Raw genomic sequence first — 23993 nt, 5'->3', positions numbered from 1 at the left:
AAGTGAACCAACTAGTGATATCCCATCAAGAACAGTCACAGATCAGGTAGAAACAGAAATAACAACTACTCAAGAATCAACGAAAGAAAGTGTGTCTACCGCATTGACGGACGAAACGCAACCAACGACCTCAACTCAAGGTAGCTTTACAACCCGTCAAGAAACAACATCTGCTTTATTCACCGAATTCAAAACAGGTGAGGCGACTAGTGAAAGCCAATCGACAACAGTCACGAATCAAGTAGAGACAAAAATTATGACGACTCAAGAAACAGAGCAACAAAGTGTATCGACTTCATTGACAGACCAGACGGAGGATATGGCCTCAACGCAACGCAGCTCTACCACACGTCTTGTTACAACACCTGTCTTAGACACCGAACTTGGAACAGGTGAGCCAACAAGAGAAAAACAAGCAACCACGGCAACAGATCAGGTAGAGACAGAAATAATGACAACGCAGGACACAACAACAACGGATGTGTCGACATTATCGACAGATCAGACAGAGGACATTGCTTTAACGCGACTCAGCATAACAACACGTATTGGTACAACACCTGCCTTAGTCACTGAATTACAAACAGGTGGGTCAACAATTGAAAGCCCGGCGACAACGACCACAGATCAAATAGAGACAGAAAAAATGACGACTCAGGATTCAATGACAGACAGTATATCGACATCACTGACAGATCGGACTGAAGAAATGGTTTCAACTCAACGCAGTTTTACGTCAAGGCTTTATACAACACCTACCCTAGTCACTGAATTACAAACAAGTGGGCCAACAAGTGAAAGCCAAGCGACATTGGCCACAGATCACATAGAGACAAAAATAATGACGACTCAAGATTCAATTACAGACAGTATATCGACATCACTGACAGATCGGACCGAAGAAATGGTTTCAACTCAGCGCAGTTTTACGTTAAGTAAAGATATAACATCTGTCTTACCAACCGAATATGAAACAAGTGAGCCAACAAGCAAAACCCAAGTGACCATGGCAACAGATCAGGTAGAGACAGAAAGAATGGCAACGCAGGAAACAACAAAGGAGGATTTGTCGACATTATTGACAGATCAGACAGAGGACATGGCTTCAACGCAACGCAGCCTTACAACACGTATTGGTACATCACCTACCTTAGTCACTGAATTACAAACAAGTGGGCCAACCAGTGAAAGCCAGGCGACAACGGCCACAGATCACATACAGACAGATATAATGACGACTCAAGATTCAATTACAGACAGTATATCGACATCACTGACAGATCAGACCGAAGAAATGGTTTCAACTCAACGCAGTTATACATCAAGTCCAGATACAACATCTGTCTTATCAACCGAATTTGAAACAAGTGAGCCAACAAGCGAAAAACAAGCGACCACTGCAAAGGATCAGGTTGTGACAGAAATAAGGACAACGCAGGAAACAAGAAAGGAGGGCGTGTCGACATTATTGACAGATCAGACAGAAGACATGGCTTCAACGCAACGCAGTTTTACTTCAAGGCTTTTTACAACACCTACCCTAGTCACTGAATTACAAACAAGTGGGCCAACCAGTGAAAGCCAGGCGACAACGGCCACAGATCACATACAGACAGATATAATGACGACTCAAGATTCAATTACAGACAGTATATCGACATCACTGACAGATCAGACCGAAGAAATGGTTTCAACTCAACGCAGTTATACATCAAGTCCAGATACAACATCTGTCTTATCAACCGAATTTGAAACAAGTGAGCCAACAAGCGAAAAACAAGCGACCACTGCAAAGGATCAGGTTGTGACAGAAATAAGGACAACGCAGGAAACAAGAAAGGAGGGCGTGTCGACATTATTGACAGATCAGACAGAAGACATGGCTTCAACGCAACGCAGTTTTACTTCAAGGCTTTTTACAACACCTACCCTAGTCACTGAATTACAAACAAGTGGGCCAACCAGTGAAAGCCAGGCGACAACGGCCACAGATCACATACAGACAGATATAATGACGACTCAAGATTCAATTACAGACAGTATATCGACATCACTGACAGATCAGACCGAAGAAATGGTTTCAACTCAACGCAGTTATACATCAAGTCCAGATACAACATCTGTCTTATCAACCGAATTTGAAACAAGTGAGCCAACAAGCGAAAAACAAGCGACCACTGCAAAGGATCAGGTTGTGACAGAAATAAGGACAACGCAGGAAACAAGAAAGGAGGGCGTGTCGACATTATTGACAGATCAGACAGAAGACATGGCTTCAACGCAACGCAGTTTTACTTCAAGGCTTTTTACAACACCTACCCTAGTCACTGAATTACAAACAAGTGGGCCAACCAGTGAAAGCCAGGCGACAACGGCCACAGATCACATACAGACAGATATAATGACGACTCAAGATTCAATTACAGACAGTATATCGACATCACTGACAGAGCAGACCGAAGAAATGGTTTCAACTCAACGCAGTTATACATCAAGTCCAGATACAACATCTGTCTTATCAACCGAATTTGAAACAAGTGAGCCAACAAGCGAAAAACAAGCGACCACTGCAAAGGATCAGGTTGTGACAGAAATAAGGACAACGCAGGAAACGAGAAAGGAGGGCGTGTCGACATTATTGACAGATCAGACAGAAGACATGGCTTCAACGCAACGCAGCCTTACAACACGTATTGGTACATCACCTACCCTAGTCACTGAATTACAAACAAGTGGGCCAACCAGTGAAAGCCAGGCGACAACGGCCACAGATATAATGACGACTCAAGATTCAATGACAGACAGTATATCGACATCACTGACAGATCAGACCGAAGAAATGGTTTCAACTCAACGCAGTTATACGTTAAGTAAAGATATAACATCTGTCTTATCAACCGAATTGGAAACGAGTGAGCCAACAAGCGAAAAACAAGCGACGACGGAAACAGATCAGGTTGTGACAGAAATAAGGACAACGCAGGAAACAAGAAGGGAGGGCGTGTCGACATTATTGACAGATCAGACAGAAGACATGGCTTCAACGCAACGCAGCCTTACAACACGTATTGGTACAACAACTACCTTAGTCACTGAATTACAAACAAGTGGGCCAACCAGTGAAAGCCAGGCGACAACGGCCACAGATCACATACAGACAGATATAATGACGACTCAAGATTCAATTACAGACCGTATATCGACATCACTGACAGATCAGACCGAAGAAATGGTTTCAATTCAACGCAGTTATACATCAAGTCCAGATACAACATCTGTCTTATCAACCGAATTTGAAACAAGTGAGCCAACAAGCGAAAAACAAGCGACCACTGCAACAGATCAGGTAATGACAGAAAGAATGGCAACGCAGGAAACAAGAAAGGAGGGCGTGTCGACATTATTGACGGCTCAGACAGAAGACATGGCTTCAACGCAACGCAGTTTTACTTCAAGGCTTTTTACAACACCTACCCTAGTCACTGAATTAGAAACAAGTGGGCCAACCAGTGAAAGCCAGGCGACAACGGCCACAGATCACATACAGACAGATATAATGACGACTCAAGATTCAATGACAGACAGTATGTCGACATCACTGACAGAGCAGACCGAAGAAATGGTTTCAACTCAACGCAGTTATACATCAAGTCCAGATACAACATCTGTCTTATCAACCGAATTTGAAACAAGTGAGCCAACAAGCGAAAAACAAGCGACCACTGCAAAGGATCAGGTTGTGACAGAAATAAGGACAACGCAGGAAACAAGAAAGGAGGGCGTGTCGACATTATTGACAGATCAGACAGAAGACATGGCTTCAACGCAACGCAGTTTTACTTCAAGGCTTTTTACAACACATACCCTAGTCACTGAATTACAAACAAGTGGGCCAACCAGTGAAAGCCAGGCGACAACGGCCACAGATATAATGACGACTCAAGATTCAATGACAGACAGTATATCGACATCACTGACAGATCAGACCGAAGAAATGGTTTCAACTCAACGCAGTTATACGTTAAGTAAAGATATAACATCTGTCTTATCAACCGAATTGGAAACGAGTGAGCCAACAAGCGAAAAACAAGCGACGACGGAAACAGATCAGGTTGTGACAGAAATAAGGACAACGCAGGAAACAAGAAGGGAGGGCGTGTCGACATTATTGACAGATCAGACAGAAGACATGGCTTCAACGCAACGCAGCCTTACAACACGTATTGGTACAACAACTACCTTAGTCACTGAATTACAAACAAGTGGGCCAACCAGTGAAAGCCAGGCGACAACGGTCTCAGATCACATACAGACAGATATAATGACGACTCAAGATTCAATTACAGACCGTATATCGACATCACTGACAGATCAGACCGAAGAAATGGTTTCAATTCAACGCAGTTATACATCAAGTCCAGATACAACATCTGTCTTATCAACCGAATTTGAAACAAGTGAGCCAACAAGCGAAAAACAAGCGACCACTGCAACAGATCAGGTAATGACAGAAAGAATGGCAACGCAGGAAACAAGAAAGGAGGGCGTGTCGACATTATTGACGGATCAGACAGAAGACATGGCTTCAACGCAACGCAGTTTTACTTCAAGGCTTTTTACAACACCTACCCTAGTCACTGAATTAGAAACAAGTGGGCCAACCAGTGAAAGCCAGGCGACAACGGCCACAGATCACATACAGACAGATATAATGACGACTCAAGATTCAATGACAGACAGTATGTCGACATCACTGACAGAGCAGACCGAAGAAATGGTTTCAACTCAACGCAGTTATACATCAAGTCCAGATACAACATCTGTCTTATCAACCGAATTTGAAACAAGTGAGCCAACAAGCGAAAAACAAGCGACCACTGCAACAGATCAGGTAATGACAGAAAGAATGGCAACGCAGGAAACAAGAAAGGAGGGCGTGTCGACATTATTGACGGATCAGACAGAAGACATGGCTTCAACGCAACGCAGTTTTACTTCAAGGCTTTTTACAACACCTACCCTAGTCACTGAATTAGAAACAAGTGGGCCAACCAGTGAAAGCCAGGCGACAACGGCCACAGATCACATACAGACAGATATAATGACGACTCAAGATTCAATGACAGACAGTATGTCGACATCACTGACAGAGCAGACCGAAGAAATGGTTTCAACTCAACGCAGTTATACATCAAGTCCAGATACAACATCTGTCTTATCAACCGAATTTGAAACAAGTGAGCCAACAAGCGAAAAACAAGCGACCACTGCAACAGATCAGGTAATGACAGAAAGAATGGCAACGCAGGAAACAACAAAGGAGGATTTGTCGACATTATTGACAGATCAGACAGAAGACATGGCTTCAACGCAACGCAGCCTTACAACACGTATTGGCACAACACCTACCTTAGTCACTGAATTACAAACAAGTGGGCCAACCAGTGAAAGCCAGACGACAACGGCCACAGATATAATGACGACTCAAGACTCAATGACGGACAGTATGTCGACATCACTGACAGAGCAGACCGAAGAAATGGTTTCAACTCAACGCAGTTATACGTTAAGTAAAGATATAACATCTGTCTTATCAACCGAATTTGAAACAAGTGAGCCAACAAGCGAAAAACAAGCGACCACTGCAAAGGATCAGGTTGTGACAGAAATAAGGACAACGCAGGAAACAAGAAAGGAGGCCGTGTCGACATTATTGACAGATCAGACAGAAGACATGGCTTCAACGCAACGCAGTTTTACTTCAAGGCTTTTTACAACACCTACCCTAGTCACTGAATTACAAACCAGTGGGCCAACCAGTGAAAGCCAGGCGACAACGGCCACAGATATAATGACGACTCAAGATTCAATGACAGACAGTATATCGACATCACTGACAGATCAGACCGAAGAAATGGTTTCAACTCAACGCAGTTATACGTTAAGTAAAGATATAACATCTGTCTTATCAACCGAATTGGAAACGAGTGAGCCAACAAGCGAAAAACAAGCGACGACGGAAACAGATCAGGTTGTGACAGAAATAAGGACAACGCAGGAAACAAGAATGGAGGGCGTGTCGACATTATTGACAGATCAGACAGAAGACATGGCTTCAACGCAACGCAGCCTTACAACACGTATTGGTACAACACCTACCTTAGTCACTGAATTACAAACAAGTGGGCCAACCAGTGAAAGCCAGGCGACAACGGCCACAGATCACATACAGACAGATATAATGACGACTCAAGATTCAATTACAGACCGTATATCGACATCACTGACAGATCAGACCGAAGAATTGGTTTCAATTCAACGCAGTTATACATCAAGTCCAGATACAACATCTGTCTTATCAACCGAATTTGAAACAAGTGAGCCAACAAGCGAAAAACAAGCGACCACTGCAACAGATCAGGTAATGACAGAAAGAATGGCAACGCAGGAAACAAGAAAGGAGGGCGTGTCGACATTATTGACGGATCAGACAGAAGACATGGCTTCAACGCAACGCAGTTTTACTTCAAGGCTTTTTACAACACCTACCCTAGTCACTGAATTAGAAACAAGTGGGCCAACCAGTGAAAGCCAGGCGACAACGGCCACAGATATAATGACGACTCAAGACTCAATGACGGACAGTATATCGACATCACTGACAGAGCAGACCGAAGAAATGGTTTCAACTCAACGCAGTTATACGTTAAGTAAAGATATAACATCTGTCTTATCAACCGAATTTGAAACGAGTGAGCCAACAAGCGAAAAACAAGCGACGACGGAAACAGATCAGGTTGTGACAGAAATAAGGACAACGCAGGAAACAAGAAGGGAGGGCGTGTCGACATTATTGACAGATCAGACAGAAGACATGGCTTCAACGCAACGCAGCCTTACAACACGTATTGGTACATCACCTGCCTTAGTCACTGAATTACAAACAAGTGGGCGAACCAGTGAAAGCCAGACGACAACGGCCACAGATATAATGACGACTCAAGATTCAATGACAGACAGTATATCGACATCACTGACAGATCAGACCGAAGAAATGGTTTCAACTGAACGCAGTTATACGTTAAGTAAAGATACAACATCTGTCTTATCAACCGAATTTGAAACAAGTGAGCCAACAAGCGAAAAACAAACGACCACTGTAACAGATCAGGTAATGACAGAAATAAGGACAACGCAGGAAACAAGAAAGGAGGGCGTGTCGACATTATTGACAAATCAGACAGAAGACATGGCTTCAACGCAACGCAGCCTTACAACACGAATTGGGCCAACCAGTGAAAACCAGGCGACAACGGCCACAGATATTATAGAGACAGATATAATGACGACTCAAGATTCAATTACAGACAGTATATCGACATCACTGACAGATCATACCGAAGAAATGGTTTCAACTCAACGCAGTTATACGTTAAGTCCAGATACAACAACTGTCTTATCAACCGAATTTGAAACAAGTGAGCCAACTAGCGAAAAACAAGCGACCACTGCAACAGATCAGGTTGTGACAGAAATAAGGACAACGCAGGAAACAAGAAAGGAGGGCGTGTCGACATTATTGACAGATCAGACAGAAGACATGGCTTCAACGCAACGCAGCCTTACAACACGTATTGGTACAACACCTACCTTAGTCACTGAATTACAAACAAGTGGGCCAACCAGTGAAAGCCAGGCGACAACGGCCACAGATAACATACAGACAGATATAATGACGACTCAAGATTCAATTACAGACAGTGTATCGACATCACTGACAGATCAGACCGAAGAAATGGTTTCAACTCAACGCAGTTATACATCAAGTCCAGATACAACATCTATCTTATCAACCGAATTTGAAAGAAGTGAGCCAACAAGCGAAAAACAAGCGACCACTGTAACAGATCAGGTAATGACAGAAATAAGGACAACGCAGGAAACAAGAAAGGAGGGCGTGTCGACATTATTGACAGATCAGACAGAAGACATGGCTTCAACGCAACGCAGTTTTACGTCAAGGCTTTTTACAACACCTACCCTAGTCACTGAATTACAAACAAGTGGGCCAACCAGTGAAAGCCAGGCGACAACGGCCACAGATCACATACAGACAGATATAATGACGACTCAAGATTCAATTACAGACAGTATATCGACATCACTGACAGATCAGACCGAAGAAATGGTTTCAACTGAATGCAGTTATACGTTAAGTAAAGATACAACATCTGTCTTATCAACCGAATTTGAAACAAGTGAGCCAACAAGCGAAAAACAAACGACCACTGTAACAGATCAGGTAACGACAGAAATAAGGACAACGCAGGAAACAAGAAAGGAGGGCGTATCGACATTATTGACAGATCAGACAGAGGACATGCCTTCAACGCAACGCAGTTTTACGTCAAGGCTTTTTACAACACCTACCTTAGTCACTGAATTACAAACAAGTGGGCCAACCAGTGAAAGCCAGGCGACAACGGCCACAGATAACATACAGACAGATATAATGACGACTCAAGATTCAATTACAGACAGTATATCGACATCACTGACAGATCAGACCGAAGAAATGGTTTCAACTGAACGCAGTTATACGTTAAGTAAAGATACAACATCTGTCTTATCAACCGAATTTGAAACAAGTGAGCCAACAAGCGAAAAACAAACGACCACTGTAACAGATCAGGTAATGACAGAAATAAGGACAACGCAGGAAACAAGAAAGGAGGGCGTGTCGACATTATTGACAGATCAGACAGAAGACATGGCTTCAACGCAACGCAGCCTTACAACACGAATTGGGCCAACCAGTGAAAACCAGGCGACAACGGCCACAGATATTATAGAGACAGATATAATGACGACTCAAGATTCAATTACAGACAGTATATCGACATCACTGACAGATCATACCGAAGAAATGGTTTCAACTCAACGCAGTTATACGTTAAGTCCAGATACAACAACTGTCTTATCAACCGAATTTGAAACAAGTGAGCCAACTAGCGAAAAACAAGCGACCAATGCAACAGATCAGGTTGTGACAGAAATAAGGACAACGCAGGAAACAAGAAAGGAGGGCGTGTCGACATTATTGACAGATCAGACAGAAGACATGGCTTCAACGCAACGCAGCCTTACAACACGAATTGGGCCAACCAGTGAAAACCAGGCGACAACGGCCACAGATATTATAGAGACAGATATAATGACGACTCAAGATTCAATTACAGACAGTATATCGACATCACTGACAGATCATACCGAAGAAATGGTTTCAACTCAACGCAGTTATACGTTAAGTCCAGATACAACAACTGTCTTATCAACCGAATTTGAAACAAGTGAGCCAACTAGCGAAAAACAAGCGACCACTGCAACAGATCAGGTTGTGACAGAAATAAGGACAACGCAGGAAACAAGAAAGGAGGGCGTGTCGACATTATTGACAGATCAGACAGAAGACATTGCTTCAACGCAACGCAGCCTTACAACACGTATTGGTAGAACACCTACCTTAGTCACTGAATTACAAACAAGTGGGCCAACCAGTGAAAGCCAGGCGACAACGGCCACAGATAACATACAGACAGATATAATGACGACTCAAGATTCAATTACAGACCGTATATCGACATCACTGACAGATCATACCGAAGAAATGGTTTCAACTCAACGCAGTTATACATCAAGTCCAGATACAACATCTGTCTTATCAACCGAATTTGAAACAAGTGAGCCAACAAGCGAAAAACAAACGACCACTGTAACAGATCAGGTAATGACAGAAATAAGGACAACGCAGGAAACAAGAAAGGAGGGCGTGTCGACATTATTGACAGATCAGACAGAAGACATGGCTTCAACGCAACGCAGCCTTACAACACGTATTGGTACAACACCTACCCTAGTCACTGAATTACAAACAAGTGGGCCAACCAGTGAAAGCCAGGCGACAACGGCCACAGATAACATACAGACAGATATAATGACGACTCAAGATTCAATTACAGACAGTATATCGACATCACTGACAGATCAGACCGAAGAAATGGTTTCAACTGAACGCAGTTATACGTTAAGTAAAGATACAACATCTGTCTTATCAACCGAATTTGAAACAAGTGAGCCAACTAGCGAAAAACAAACGACCACTGTAACAGATCAGGTAATGACAGAAATAAGGACAACGCAGGAAACAAGAAAGGAGGGCGTGTCGACATTATTGACAGATCAGACAGAAGACATGGCTTCAACGCAACGCAGCCTTACAACACGAATTGGGCCAACCAGTGAAAACCAGGCGACAACGGCCACAGATATTATAGAGACAGATATAATGACGACTCAAGATTCAATTACAGACAGTATATCGACATCACTGACAGATCATACCGAAGAAATGGTTTCAACTCAACGCAGTTATACATTAAGTCCAGATACAACAACTGTCTTATCAACCGAATTTGAAACAAGTGAGCCAACTAGTGAAAAACAAGCGACCACTGCAACAGATCAGGTTGTGACAGAAATAAGGACAACGCAGGAAACAAGAAAGGAGGGCGTGTCGACATTATTGACAGATCAGACAGAAGACATGGCTTCAACGCAACGCAGTTTTACTTCAAGGCTTTTTACAACACCTACCCTAGTCACTGAATTACAAACAAGTGGGCCAACCAGTGAAAGCCAGGCGACAACGGCCACAGATCACATACAGACAGATATAATGACGACTCAAGATTCAATGACAGACAGTATATCGACATCACTGACAGATCATACCGAAGAAATGGTTTCAACTCAACGCAGTTATACGTTAAGTCCAGATACAACAACTGTCTTATCAACCGAATTTGAAACAAGTGAGCCAACTAGCGAAAAACAAGCGACCACTGCAACAGATCAGGTTGTGACAGAAATAAGGACAACGCAGGAAACAAGAAAGGAGGGCGTGTCGACATTATTGACAGATCAGACAGAAGACATGGCTTCAACGCAACGCAGTTTTACTTCAAGGCTTTTTACAACACCTACCCTAGTCACTGAATTACAAACAAGTGGGCCAACCAGTGAAAACCAGGCGACAACGGCCACAGATATTATAGAGACAGATATAATGACGACTCAAGATTCAATTACAGACAGTATATCGACATCACTGACATATCAGACCGAAGAAATGGTTTCAACTCAACGCAGTTATACGTTAAGTCCAGATACAACTGTCTTATCAACCGAATTTGAAACAAGTGAGCCAACTAGCGAAAAACAAGCGACCACTGCAACAGATCAGGTTGTGACAGAAATAAGGACAACGCAGGAAACAAGAAAGGAGGGCGTGTCGACATCATTGACAGATCAGACAGAGGACATGGCTTCAACGCAACGCAGCCTTACAACACGTATTGGTACAACACCTACCTTAGTCACTGAATTACAAACAAGTGGGCCAACCAGTGAAAGCCAGGCTACAACGGCCACAGATCACATACAGACAGATATAATGACGACTCAAGATTCAATTACAGACAGTATATCGACATCACTGACAGATCAGACCGAAGAAATGGTTTCAACTCAACGCAGTTATACGTTAAGTAAAGATATAACATCTGTCTTATCAACCGAATTGGAAACGAGTGAGCCAACAAGCGAAAAACAAGCGACGACGGAAACAGATCAGGTTGTGACAGAAATAAGGACAACGCAGGAAACAAGAAGGGAGGGCGTGTCGACATTATTGACAGATCAGACAGAAGACATGGCTTCAACGCAACGCAGCCTTACAACACGTATTGGTACAACACCTACCTTAGTCACTGAATTACAAACAAGTGGGCCAACCAGTGAAAGCCAGGCGACAACGGCCACAGATCACATACAGACAGATATAATGACGACTCAAGATTCAATTACAGACAGTATATCGACTTCACTGACAGATCAGATCGAAGAAATGGTTTCAACTCAACGCAGTTATACGTTAAGTAAAGATATAACATATGTCTTATCAACCGAATTTGAAACAAGTGAGCCAACAAGCGAAAAACAAACGACCACTGTAAAAGATCGGGTAATGACAGAAATAATGACAACGCAGGAAACAAGAAAGGAGGGCGTGTCGACATTATTGACAGATCAGACAGAAGACATGGCTTCAACGCAACGCAGCCTTACAACACGTATTGGTACATCACCTGCCTTAGTCACTGAATTACAAACAAGTGGGCCAACCAGTGAAAGCCAGGCGACAACGGTCTCAGATCAGGTAGAGACAGAATTAATAACTACCCATGAATCATTGACAGACCGTGTATCGACATCACTGACAGCTCAGACCGAAGAAATGGCTTCAACTGAACGCAGTTATACATTAACTCCAGATGCTACATCTGTCACTGTTACAGAATTAGAAACAAGTGAGCAAACAATATCTATTCAATCTACATCTGCAACACTTCAAGCGGAGACAGATATTATAACTACTCGAAAATCAACGATTGAAAGTATATCAACTTCATTTGCAGAAGATACAAAAGCTTCAACTCAACCGAGCTTCACAACACGTCCTTTTACAACATCTGTCTTAGTCACCAAGTTCGAAACAAGTGAGCCAACTATTGGCAGCCAGTTGACAACAGTCACAGATCGGGTAGAGACAGAAATAATGACGACTCAAGAATCAACAAAGGAAAGTGTATCGACATTATTGACAGATCAGACTGAAGATATGGCTTCAACCCAACGCAGCTCTACAGCACCCCCTGATACAACATCTGCCTTAGTCACTGAACTAGAAACAACTGAGCTAACAAGTTCTACTCAATCAAAAACGGTCACAAAACAGACAGAAGTGATAAGTACTGAAAAGTCAATGACAGAAAGTGTAGCAACATCATTAACATATCGGACAGAAGATATGGCTTTAACTCGAGAAAGTTTTACAACACGTCCTGCTTCAACACCGGCATTAGTCACCGAATTAGAAAGGAGTGAACCAATTAGTGAAAGCCAGTTGACAACGTTCACAGATCAGGTAGAGACAGAAATTATGTCAACCCAAGAAACAACGAAAGAAAGTGTGTCGACTTCATTGCCCGAAGAAACCCAACCAATGACCTCAACTCCAAGCAGCAGTACAACCCGGGAAGATACAACATCTGCCTTAATCACCGAATTCGAAACAAGTGAGGCGACTAGTGGAAGCCAATCGACAACGGTCACGAATCAGTTAGAGACAGAAATTATGTCAACCCAAGAAACAACGAAAGAAAGTGTGTCGACTTCATTGCCGGAAGAAACCCAGCCAATGACCTCAACTCAAAGCACCTTTACAACCCTTCAAGATACAACATCTGCCTTAATCACCGAATTCGAAACAAGTGAGGCGACTAGTGGAAGCCAATCGACATCAGTCACGAATCAGTTAGAGACAGAATTTATGTCAACCCAAGAAACATCGAAAAAAGTGTCGACTTCATTGCCCGAAGAAACCCAACCAATGACCTCAACTCCAAGCAGCAGTACAACCCGGGAAGATACAACATCTGCCTTAATCACCGAATTCGAAACAAGTGAGGCGACTAGTGGAAGCCAATCGACAACGGTCACGAATCAGTTAGAGACAGAAATTATGTCAACCCAAGAAACAACGAAAGAAAGTGTGTCGACTTCATTGCCGGAAGAAACCCAGCCAATGACCTCAACTCAAAGCACCTTTACAACCCTTCAAGATACAACATCTGCCTTAATCACCGAATTCGAAACAAGTGAGGCGACTAGTGGAAGCCAATCGACATCAGTCACGAATCAGTTAGAGACAGAATTTATGTCAACCCAAGAAACATCGAAAAAAGTGTCGACTTCATTGCCCGAAGAAACCCAACCAATGACCTCAACTCCAAGCAGCAGTACAACCCGGGAAGATACAACATCTGCCTTAATCACCGAATTCGAAACAAGTGAGGCGACTAGTGGAAGCCAATCGACAACGGTCACGAATCAGTTAGAGACAGAAATTATGTCAACCCAAGAAACAACGAAAGAAAGTGTGTCGACTTCATTGCCGGAAGAAACCCAACCAATGACCTCAACTCCAAGCAGCAGTACAACCCTTCAAGATACAACATCTGCCTTAATCACCGAATTCGAAACAAGTGAGGCGACTAGTGGAAGCCAGGCGACAATGGTCACAGATCGGGTAGAGACAGAAATAATGACGACTCAAGAACTAACAAAAGAAAGTGTATCGACATTGACAGATCAGACCGAGGACATGTCTCCAACGCAACGCAGATTCACAACACGTCTTGTTACGACACCTGTCTTAATCACCGAATTCGAAACAACTAGTGAAAGCCAGTTGACAACAGTAACTGATCAGATAGAGACAGAAATAACAACTACTCAAGGGTCAAGAAAAGAAAGTACATCAAGATTATTGACAGATCAGACAGAGAACATCACTTCAACTCAACGTAGCTTTACAACACGCCATGACGCAACGTCTTCCTTAGTTACTGAATTAGACATAAGTGAGCCAACAAGTAAAAGCGAGCCTACAAAGGTCACAGAGCCGTTAGAGACAGAAATTACCACGTCGCAAGAATCAACACGTCCTGATGCAACATCTGTCTTAGTCACCGTAAGTAGGCTAACCAGTTATAGTCAATCGTCAATGGTTACAGATGAGGTGGAGACAGAAGCTGTAACTACCCAGGCATCAACAACAGATGACCTTCCGTTATCAGCAACAGACCAGACACAACCTGTGTCTTCAACTCAACGTACCTTAACATCACGTCAGGTAACTACATACACAACCACAGAATTGACAGCAAGTGAGGCAACAACTACGAGTCATTTGACAACCGTTACAAACCAAATCCAAACGGATATGGCGACTGCCATGACTCCATCAAGAGAAAGCCTTTCAACAACAGCGAGTGATCAGACAGAATCAATGTCATCAAGTACACACGCCTTCACATCACAACACCAGATGACTACTGACTTGTTCACAGAAAGAGAAACAGCTGAACCAAAGAGGGAAAGTCAACCCACAACGGTCACAGAACAGACAGAGAGAGAAACCAGCTCGACTAGGCCTTCGGAATCAACAGGCACTGATCCTTCAACCTCTGTCACTGACCGGCCATCACCTCTGGCGACGACTTTGGCAGCACAACCTTCCACAACGAGCAAAGGACAGGACCTGTTAACCACAAAGACGGTTGTCACAGCAAGCGGTTCGTATCTTGCTTGCCCCTTGTTCCTCCGTTATTTGTTTCTCAGAAATGACATACTTTATCACTGTCTAAGTCTTAACCAGCAAACTCACTTTATTCCATTTCATTTCATATTTTTACAAATTCTCTTTAAAAGGTAAAGAACAAGGCGAGAGCAATTACGTCACATTTGATTACAATTTTGGATTACAATGTATATGTTCAAACTGGTCCAATGTTCTCTCAAACTCGCAGGTGATACGTCAAAAGATTAACTTGATAGCTTTAAGAACTTTTTTTCGCAAACGCATTTGCTTAGAATGTAACGGAAAAAATATGCCAACAGTAGCAATGGTTAAAAAAAATAAAGCCTTCTGATGCTCAGCGTGCTTTCAGATGCTATACACTGTTTCTACTACATATGCACAATTCACCGACGGACGGATATTCTATTGTAGTGAATGGAAGACGTAATATTCTATTATGATTCCAGCTAAAGATTATGATAGATTTTGAATTATTTTAAAACGCTTTACTAATATATATACATACATACGTTCTTATTAATCATCATTATCATCATTGCCCCTATTACTATTATTGTCTATTCTGTGACATTCACCTACTCTACCAGGGAAGCGGAAAATCAACTTAATGACAGTGATCTGTAACCCTGAACTCCCTCGTATACCAGCTGTGAGGTTTTTTCCTGTGTTTGATCACTACATTATCATTGCACATTATACTAATTAAGCACATCATGACCTATTTTTCTACTGCATTTATTATTTCCAGAAGCGTACTGTGGCGTTAAATGCGTTGAAGACAACGAGGTATGCATCGAAGATAAAAGTGGCGGATTTTGTGCTTGTTGGCAGGGCTATGAACGCGTGAACGGCAAATGTAACGGTGAGATTCATTTGACTCTCTTTGCAAATCGCGTCATGAGTATAATTATTCTGACGGAATGTTGGAGAATAGTTGGTCCCCATCTAATCAGTTTTACAAATGTAAAAGAAAAAATGCTAAATGAAAAAGGAATAATATTTACCCATGCGGTGTTTTTGTTGGTGCCTGTAAGCACACTCTTTATTATATTCAAGTCGTAGGCCTACTTCCATGTGCGTTGTTTCATTCTGCATGTTCTGCGGGTCAACTGTATGTGTTTGTGTTTGTGTTTGTGTTGGTTGTGTTTCTTCAAAATGCCAGCAAAGAAGCTGGCTACGAGCGATCACAATTCAAAATATATTTCCAGAGCTTCCTGATTACTTCAGCAATATATTTTCCCTAACCTTTGATAAGAGAAGTGAGAAGGCTTGAAATCGGAATAAAAAAGTAATTAATAAATAAATAAATATCACATTTCTGGCTAACTCATTGTGTCGCCAGTATCTATATGGTGGTACAGTATGACATGGAAGTGACGTGGATGTTAGTGCTTCACACATTTTGTTTCACCTCTGCTTAGATGTGTTTAAAACATGCTCTCAAAACTGTCCTCGTAGATGCAAACTTTCGTTGCTTTTGTTGTTGTTTCTTAGGTCTATAGCGTGTACCCAATCGGAAGGAATATGGGTACAGGTGCTTCTCTTTTAACCTGCTGTGTTTCAATCGATTCTGAGTATCTGAAAGTAACCACGCTGTTTTTTCTTCTTTCTTTCTTTCTTTCTGTAATCAAGAGGTTGTGTCCTACATGATGCAGGTGAAGATTGTTGAGATAAAGGGAGAGAACGCGGTGTTTCAAGATGATTACTCTGATCCAACTTCGGAAATATTCAAGGTTTTGGAATCGGAATTCTGCAATTCAGTAAGCTAATCCTGCTGCTTACCTGGGCTTGTGAACTTTACCTTTAAGTGTGCATGTTGGGAGTTGATATTGAATTTGACAATATGAGTATGTACATAACAAGTTGTGTCTAATGATACGGAAATGTCAGTGATTGTGGTAATGAGTGGTGTCAAGAACATTCATCACTAAGTTTTTACAAACGTGCTCATGGTGATATTGTGCTTTGTGTTGTCCAATATCCATATCTTTTTTTTTTGGTACAACTTCCTTAATGACCATTGTCAGCTCTGTTCTGTAAGTACCTTGGTCTTTACATTGGTCGTTCTTTCTTGAAATCATATGATGACAATTCCGAAGATTCGTTAATCCTCGTTAATCCCAAAATGAAATAAGATTCATCATTCCGAAGGTTCGTTAATCCGAAAGTGAAATGAAGTTTATTATACCGGAAGTTGGTTGATCCGAAAATGTAAAAACTCGTCGTCATTTAGAATGTTCATTAATCCGAAACAGAAATAAAGTCCGTCATTCCAAAGATACGTTAGCATGTTCACCTGATTTCGTTTTCGGATTAAAGAATCTTATTTCATTTTCCGATTGACGAAACTTGGGTATAACGAACGTTCAGAATAACGATCATTACCGAACTATGTACTCCTGCACTCTTCGATATCCCTCCCCTGGGCCTCCAATCGGAGACAAAGACCCTACTCACTTATTACTCCATGTCTTTGCTCCCATGATGTGTAGCTGAAGGAGATGTACGATTCGCTACTCGATTCAGTCTTCCGTCTCGCTACGTGCGAAGTCTTTTCCTTCAAGCAGGGGAGTATCATTGTCGATTACGCCATCGGTTTCGTTTCTACCAATGTGACGGCCGAGGTCGTGTCTAACGAAACAACGCAGTATCTAGAGATCCACAAGAAGCTCCTTCCGAGGAACATTTCGCTTCAGGCGTCAGCAGTCGCAGTCTTACGTAGGTCTTTCTGTGTTATTTAGCAGGAGGCAACGGAATTCTTTCTCTCCTAACGAGAACCTGATATCCCTATATAGGCCTTGTGCAAGACGGGGAGGGGGGGGGGGGGGGGGAGGGGATGGTGTTTCATGTAAGAATGTAAGTTGAACTTTAGAGTTAAGATCAAGTTAAAATCATGGCATTGCTGTGTGTGTCTTCAATGGTATTCTAACTTTCTAACGAAAATGAAATAATCTCTGTGAAGTAGGGATTGGAAACAACGTTCAAATACAAACTTGGGCGAGATAATTTTAGAACTAAGACAGTTGATTTCTGCTTTTGATGTTGTTGTTGTCTGTTTGTTTGTTTGTTTGTTTGTTTGTTTCTGAGCTGTCTACGAAAGAGTTGCGACATCCTAGTATTGAATACGTTTACAAAACTGATACGTGAACACGATCATTAACTTCACCTTTCTAAATCCTTTGCGACAGCGCATGATGAATGTTTAACGGGTTTGGCCGACTGCCATCCAGACGCGAATTGCTCTGACACTGGAACACGCGGATACACCTGCTCTTGCCCGCCCGACTTAATGGACCCTTACGTTGACACTCTCCCCGGGCGATATTGTACACGTAAGTCCTCGCCACTCTCTCTAATGATCACATTTTGGTTTTTCACAAATAATAGTCCTCTTCTGTTGCTCCTTCTTCTCTTTTGATTCTTCTTTGCCTCCCTTTCCACCTTGTTCTTGTTGTCCTTCCTCTTTTTATCTATTTTCCTTATCCGCGTCATTCTTATTTTCGTTTTCTATCCCTCTTCTTTACCTCTTCTTTTTCTCCTCTTTCACCTTTCTGTCCAGTTGTCCTTCTCGTCCTTCTCTTCTCATTTTCCCTTGTCGCATCCCATCGTTCTTCTTCGTCTCCTCCTTCTTTCCCTTACTTTCTTCTTTTTCATGCAGCACTCTTTGCCACCCTGACCCACACTCGTAACGAACCACTTCAAAATCGTATAAATGTACATGTTCATTACTGAAATTCCAAGCGACGAAGATGTCGTCATTCTTGCACAATGTGGACTTTAGATACTATGTGACGTCCTAAGGCCCCAATATATATATATATATATATATATATATATATATATATATATTATGCGCATGATAGTATCACCTCACGTCATTATTTCAGGTTTCCAGCACTCACGCACCTTATTATCGATTCTGTGCCAGACGATATTGCAAAATTTATACCATGGATTTTACTTTTTCCTCTGTCAGTTTTGACAATACAATGTTGTTGTCTATATACACCATTTTAATCCTTATATTTATATGAGTTTGTTGTTTCTCTTTGGCTAATCAATTCTCACCTCTCGATGTGACTATTAGCGTTTCCAGCCCCGACGACTGCCACCACAACAACTGTCGCCACAACAACTGTCGCCTCATTCACAGGACTAGGTAGGTGTTTGGATACGGTTTCAGCATGTTCGCGTGACTTTCTGTGAAAATCACTTCTTCTTCTTTCATTTCTTCTCCCAGCTTATTACGCTTTATAGCGTCAGGTTGCATTTGCAAAACTGGAATTACATCTTCAACATCTTCACGTAATTGGCTTTAAAAGACACAGTAAAGTCAGTGTGGACACTGTGGTATAGTGGATAGGACTCTTGACATGAAGTGGTGTCTCGGGCTCAAGTTCTGCCACCTGTTAGTACTTAAATACTTGGACAAAATGATTTTACTCAAAATGTCTCGTTAAATGAGGAATGAATATGGTTATAAATGACAGGCCCTCTGGAAGAGCAGAGATATCACTGCAGATGAGATATCATGGGTATATACGACGATTATCATTATTGATATCATCATTATAAATCATACGAGGAGACTGAAAGATACAGGGTTGTTATAAGCATGGTAAAGGTGTCCCATTGGCCTGCACATAGATCTTCATGCATGCATTTATGAAATTCAAGAAACAAGCATAACTTCATTCTTCACATCGACTCTGGCATACTGTAATTGTGTACAGTAACGGTAATATTCATCTTCGACCAAGTCATGCTTATCATGTTCAATTAAATACAAAAACGAAGCCAATTACAAAATAGTAAATTTCAAACCAGTTGGAGAACTATGAAGTATCGACATTACCACATCTACTGTAAGTCGCAATCAAGATTTGACTTTAAAAAACACGATACGTTCTTTGAAACATCTACGTGCGTATAATTGTTTTCCATTTTGATAACACCTTATCAGGGCCTACATACTGTTCTGTTCGTATGATTTCACTGAATTAACTTGACGGTCGTGGAATGCCATTGCACTCTATAACGAACTTTGTACTTTCGAATTTCGTCTGTTATATACAGAACTTTGTACAAACTACTCGAATACGACGCAGCTGTCTCTGGGTGGTATAAATTCTTTTAAAGAGAACGTATATAGACACACACACACACACACACACGTGACTCTTAGATTTAAGATTACTGCTTCGTGGTCGTTCCTCCAACTGAATGTCTTGCTCATCACCTGTAGAATCATGGGAAATCCTCGTGATCGTCTTCTCCATCGTTGGCTTCTTCTTCTGTGTCCTTGTCGTATTCGTGATCGCCGCCTGCGTCAGAAGGCAGATGGGTTGCTGGGAAGACGACTTCGACATGCCTGCATCAGAGGCTAGCTTCTCTCTGACTGGGTATGCTTACCGGAAGAAGGACCCCAATGACACCGTTGGTTTCATGGAGGAAGGGATCCCTCCCAGATTTGGAGGTACAATAAACATCGTTTTGCCTATCTCTCTCTCTTTCTACCCCATAAACTATAAATATCCGTGATGTCCTGAAGCGTGTTGTGAGGCGTGCACGTCACGAGTCCGACAACGCTACGAGTCATACAGTCCACGAGTCACACAGCCCATGAGTCATACAGCCCACGAGCTTGACATTTGGCAAATACGACCAATGGATCAGACAGTAGGAAACGAAGGCCCGCAAGTCCGACACTAGGTAAAAACAAATGCCCATAAGTCCAACACTAGGCAAACAAGGACCATGGGCCTGATACTCATGACATCTTAGGGCTTAGTCTACGCAGTGTCTGTCTCGTGGGCCTTGTTTGCCAAGTCGATGTCGGGGGTCATGGACCTTTTTTTGCCTAGTGACAGACTCGTGGGCCTTGCTCGCCTAGTTTCGAGCTCATGGGATGTATGACTCGTGGGCTGTATGACCCATGGCACTTTTTTCATTGTCAAGCTCATGGACCATATTATGACTCGTGGGTGTCGGGCTCGTGGGATGACCCGGTTTAGAGTGCGTGATTTAGATGACGATATAATCTAACCACATGCACTAACAAAAACGATTCAACATTGCTCTATGCTTCTTACCGTCTACAGTTTAAGCATCTTTGTCTGTGTTGTAATGTTGCAGTATCCCTCAAGATTTATGATTGTTTGTTTATGTCTTTGTTTTCTTGAAAATGTCAGAGGACATGTTCGATAACGCAGCGAATGAAAGAGGAATGTTCGAAGTTTCAGACTTTAATGCGGACACTCCGATGATAGACACGGGAAACTGGCCGTACGAGGCGGAGCAGGTGTTCGTCACCGACGACATTGACGCCGAAATTGAGGCGCGCATGAAGCGCGTAACTGACAGCCTGAAGCATTCCGCACCTTTCCACGTAAGTGCAGACGATCCGTTAGCGCCTCTGAGATCGTGGTGAGAAGTCCTATGCGCGTTGTTAGTGTTGTGACGTTGCAAATGCGAATGATTTTATTGGGGGGGGGGGGGGGGGGGCTGGCAAGTCAAATAAAATGCATTGTACCGTATGTCCCCAAGAAAAATAGAATACAACGGGACCCTTTGCAAAAATAACTTTAAAGATAGTGAATCAATCTACTTGTAAATACGATTCCAGGGTATGAAACTACAACTCATTGCCAACACATCTCACAGGAAACCCCATTCGATTTGCTTCAGTGGTCAAAGAGAAACGAGGAATTTTGTAGAGCATGTCAGGAATCTCTGCCCTATATAAGTTCTGTCCATTGTGTTCACACATTCATACATATGCAGTTCCAGGAGCATCCAAGTGCTGAACTTGGAAAAAAAAATCAGACTTATAATAAATGACATGCTTTGCAATTTAGTCTATATTTACCTGTGACCGCTTCACCAAATTGAACGTTGGTTTGTTTTTTGTTTTTTTTTTGTGTGTGTGTTTTTTTTTTTTTTTTTTGCAAAATAGAGCTAAGATGTTATATTTCAAGACCCTGAAGTAGCATTTAGACAGTTAAATCATATTGGGAGTTATCAATGCGAAAATCCGATTGTAATTTTTGGGGCGGCATACTGTATAGTCAAGTATTTGATGGATTGCAGCCACCCGCCCCCCCCCCCCCCTCCCCAAAAGAGGGGAAGAATATAGCAACATACCAATCGTATCTGCAAACTTGGTAACTTCATCAATTTTTAGAGACATCTGTTAGGTGATGTAAGTCTTCGGTGCATGCTTTAAGAGGTCATCAATTAAAAGTTTGAAATAACCATGCACGAAAGGGTTCATTCTCCCATGCAAAAGAAATTATCTGATGAAATGTACTTTAAAATCTCTGTCTTAAAGATTACACCAGTGCGCGCTAGAGTGGACCACTCATCGATGTATCTGCCACAAGCACCCACTTTACCACTACATGAAAGTCGCAGACGAGAGACTGCGGAACCTTCGTCGCAAGAATTCGTGAGTTTTCGTCACACATTCGCAAATTATATTTTTACCTATCACACAGTGGTTTTCTTCTTTGGTATCATCTTTTTCTTTCTTACCAGCAAATTGAGACATTTTCATTTCAGTATGGATATAGATATGACGTTTATTTGTCAGTAAAATGCTGGTACTCTCTAAGTCATTTTGTGACTGATCATTGATTATACACGTTATTGTATATTACTTTTTGATGGCTCTATAACGTTATTATGTGAATGCATAGTTATTTTCTTCAACGGAAAGGAGAACAGTGCCAGCATGTAAACTTCTTATTAGTAAGTTAGTAAAGTTGTCTCAGTCGCGATTCTCTAATATTCTTGTCCAGTAAAACGACGCGACATCATGTTCTCTGTGACTCCATTATTTTACAATTACGAAACTCGTTCACATTATGAGAAGGTATGTATCGCATCATAGCATATTATCATAACGTTCTATACAACAATTATTGCCATTATTACTATCTAATTTTGGTGTAACTTCTCACTTTTCTTTCGACAGTTCGAGTCCCTTCCACAGACATATCTTTGAGAGAACATCTGTTCACCCTCCTGGCATAAAGCAGAATGAATGATTTAGGAGAAAGGCTGGCGGGAAATATCTTGCAACTTGATAGTTGTGTGATGTCATCAGTGAGCTATTTAAGCCAGCAAGGACATAGAGCGCATGAAAATCTACACGAATGATTCCGAGTACATTTTCGCTGATTCCATCGTGGCGCTGTGCGTAGCCTTTAGTTATGTGGCTGTACACCAGATCAAGTTTGCGAGGAAAACCGTGCCATCAGCGCTGACTGAAGTTGTGGCATGATGCAGATACACTCAGCCGTTTAAATCTCCCGAATAAATCACCAGTGTCTTTCCCGCCTACAGTGACATAAAGATCGACGTGTTGATGTAATCGTCTGCTATTCCCAAAGAAAAAACAAAAGAGAGCTCGAATTTCTTCCGAGGAGAACTGACAACATTCCGTCACAGGAACGCAAAAATCCAAAGGTCAAAGTTGAACACAAAGTGCAAATGCGAACCGTCAAGGGCTTTTCATACCATTAATACATGAATTGTATAGTCATTATAGATCACTGAACGCATACCAGTGCAAAGAATGTGCCCTCAGCAGTACATTCGTATTGCCGCTCTCCAAACACTGAGATCAATCAATTCCCTCTCGTTGAAAAAATGGTGCTTTCACCTTCTCATTGTGCAGCATTCTGCGCGTCTTAATTGTAGTAATTGT

The 23993-nt window shown here is 42.1% G+C and overlaps 2 protein-coding genes across 2 annotated transcripts; both read left to right on the top strand.

Annotated features, from left to right (window-relative positions):
• Position 1: 1 nt before the first annotated feature.
• On the top strand, positions 2-11309 carry LOC139744953 (uncharacterized). The gene is made up of 2 exons (XM_071655363.1): positions 2-11153; positions 11260-11309. Exons 1-2 carry the CDS (start codon positions 257-259, stop codon positions 11307-11309), a joined length of 10947 nt encoding a protein of 3648 aa, XP_071511464.1. The 5' UTR covers positions 2-256.
• Positions 11231-23993, top strand: LOC139744964 (uncharacterized). The gene is made up of 10 exons (XM_071655374.1): positions 11231-15257; positions 16032-16145; positions 16916-17043; positions 17776-18001; positions 18472-18615; positions 19371-19442; positions 20529-20759; positions 21475-21671; positions 22614-22730; positions 23259-23993. Exons 1-10 carry the CDS (start codon positions 11381-11383, stop codon positions 23286-23288), a joined length of 5136 nt encoding a protein of 1711 aa, XP_071511475.1. The 5' UTR covers positions 11231-11380; the 3' UTR covers positions 23289-23993.

The sequence above is a fragment of the Diadema antillarum genome, unplaced genomic scaffold, assembly GCF_040938485.1.
Source record: "Diadema antillarum isolate AM-2024a unplaced genomic scaffold, OU_Dant_1.0 seq00001222_RagTag, whole genome shotgun sequence".
Taxonomy (NCBI): domain Eukaryota; kingdom Metazoa; phylum Echinodermata; class Echinoidea; order Diadematoida; family Diadematidae; genus Diadema; species Diadema antillarum.
Note: the sequence above shows the minus strand (reverse complement) of the source record. Positions and strands in the feature narration are given on the sequence as shown.

Bases quoted from the DNA above. Each gene is read 5' to 3' on its own strand.
- LOC139744953 (XM_071655363.1), top strand. From the start codon at position 257: ATGACGACTCAAGAAACAGAGCAACAAAGTGTATCGACTTCATTGACA. The intron at 11,154-11,259 runs GTATATCGACAT...ATTTGAAACAAG, and splicing joins TCAAGATTCAATTACAGACA to TGAGCCAACTAGCGAAAAAC.
- LOC139744964 (XM_071655374.1), top strand. From the start codon at position 11,381: ATGGCTTCAACGCAACGCAGCCTTACAACACGTATTGGTACAACACCT. The intron at 16,146-16,915 runs GTGAGATTCATT...TCTGTAATCAAG, and splicing joins CGTGAACGGCAAATGTAACG to AGGTTGTGTCCTACATGATG. The intron at 20,760-21,474 runs GTACAATAAACA...TGAAAATGTCAG, and splicing joins GATCCCTCCCAGATTTGGAG to AGGACATGTTCGATAACGCA.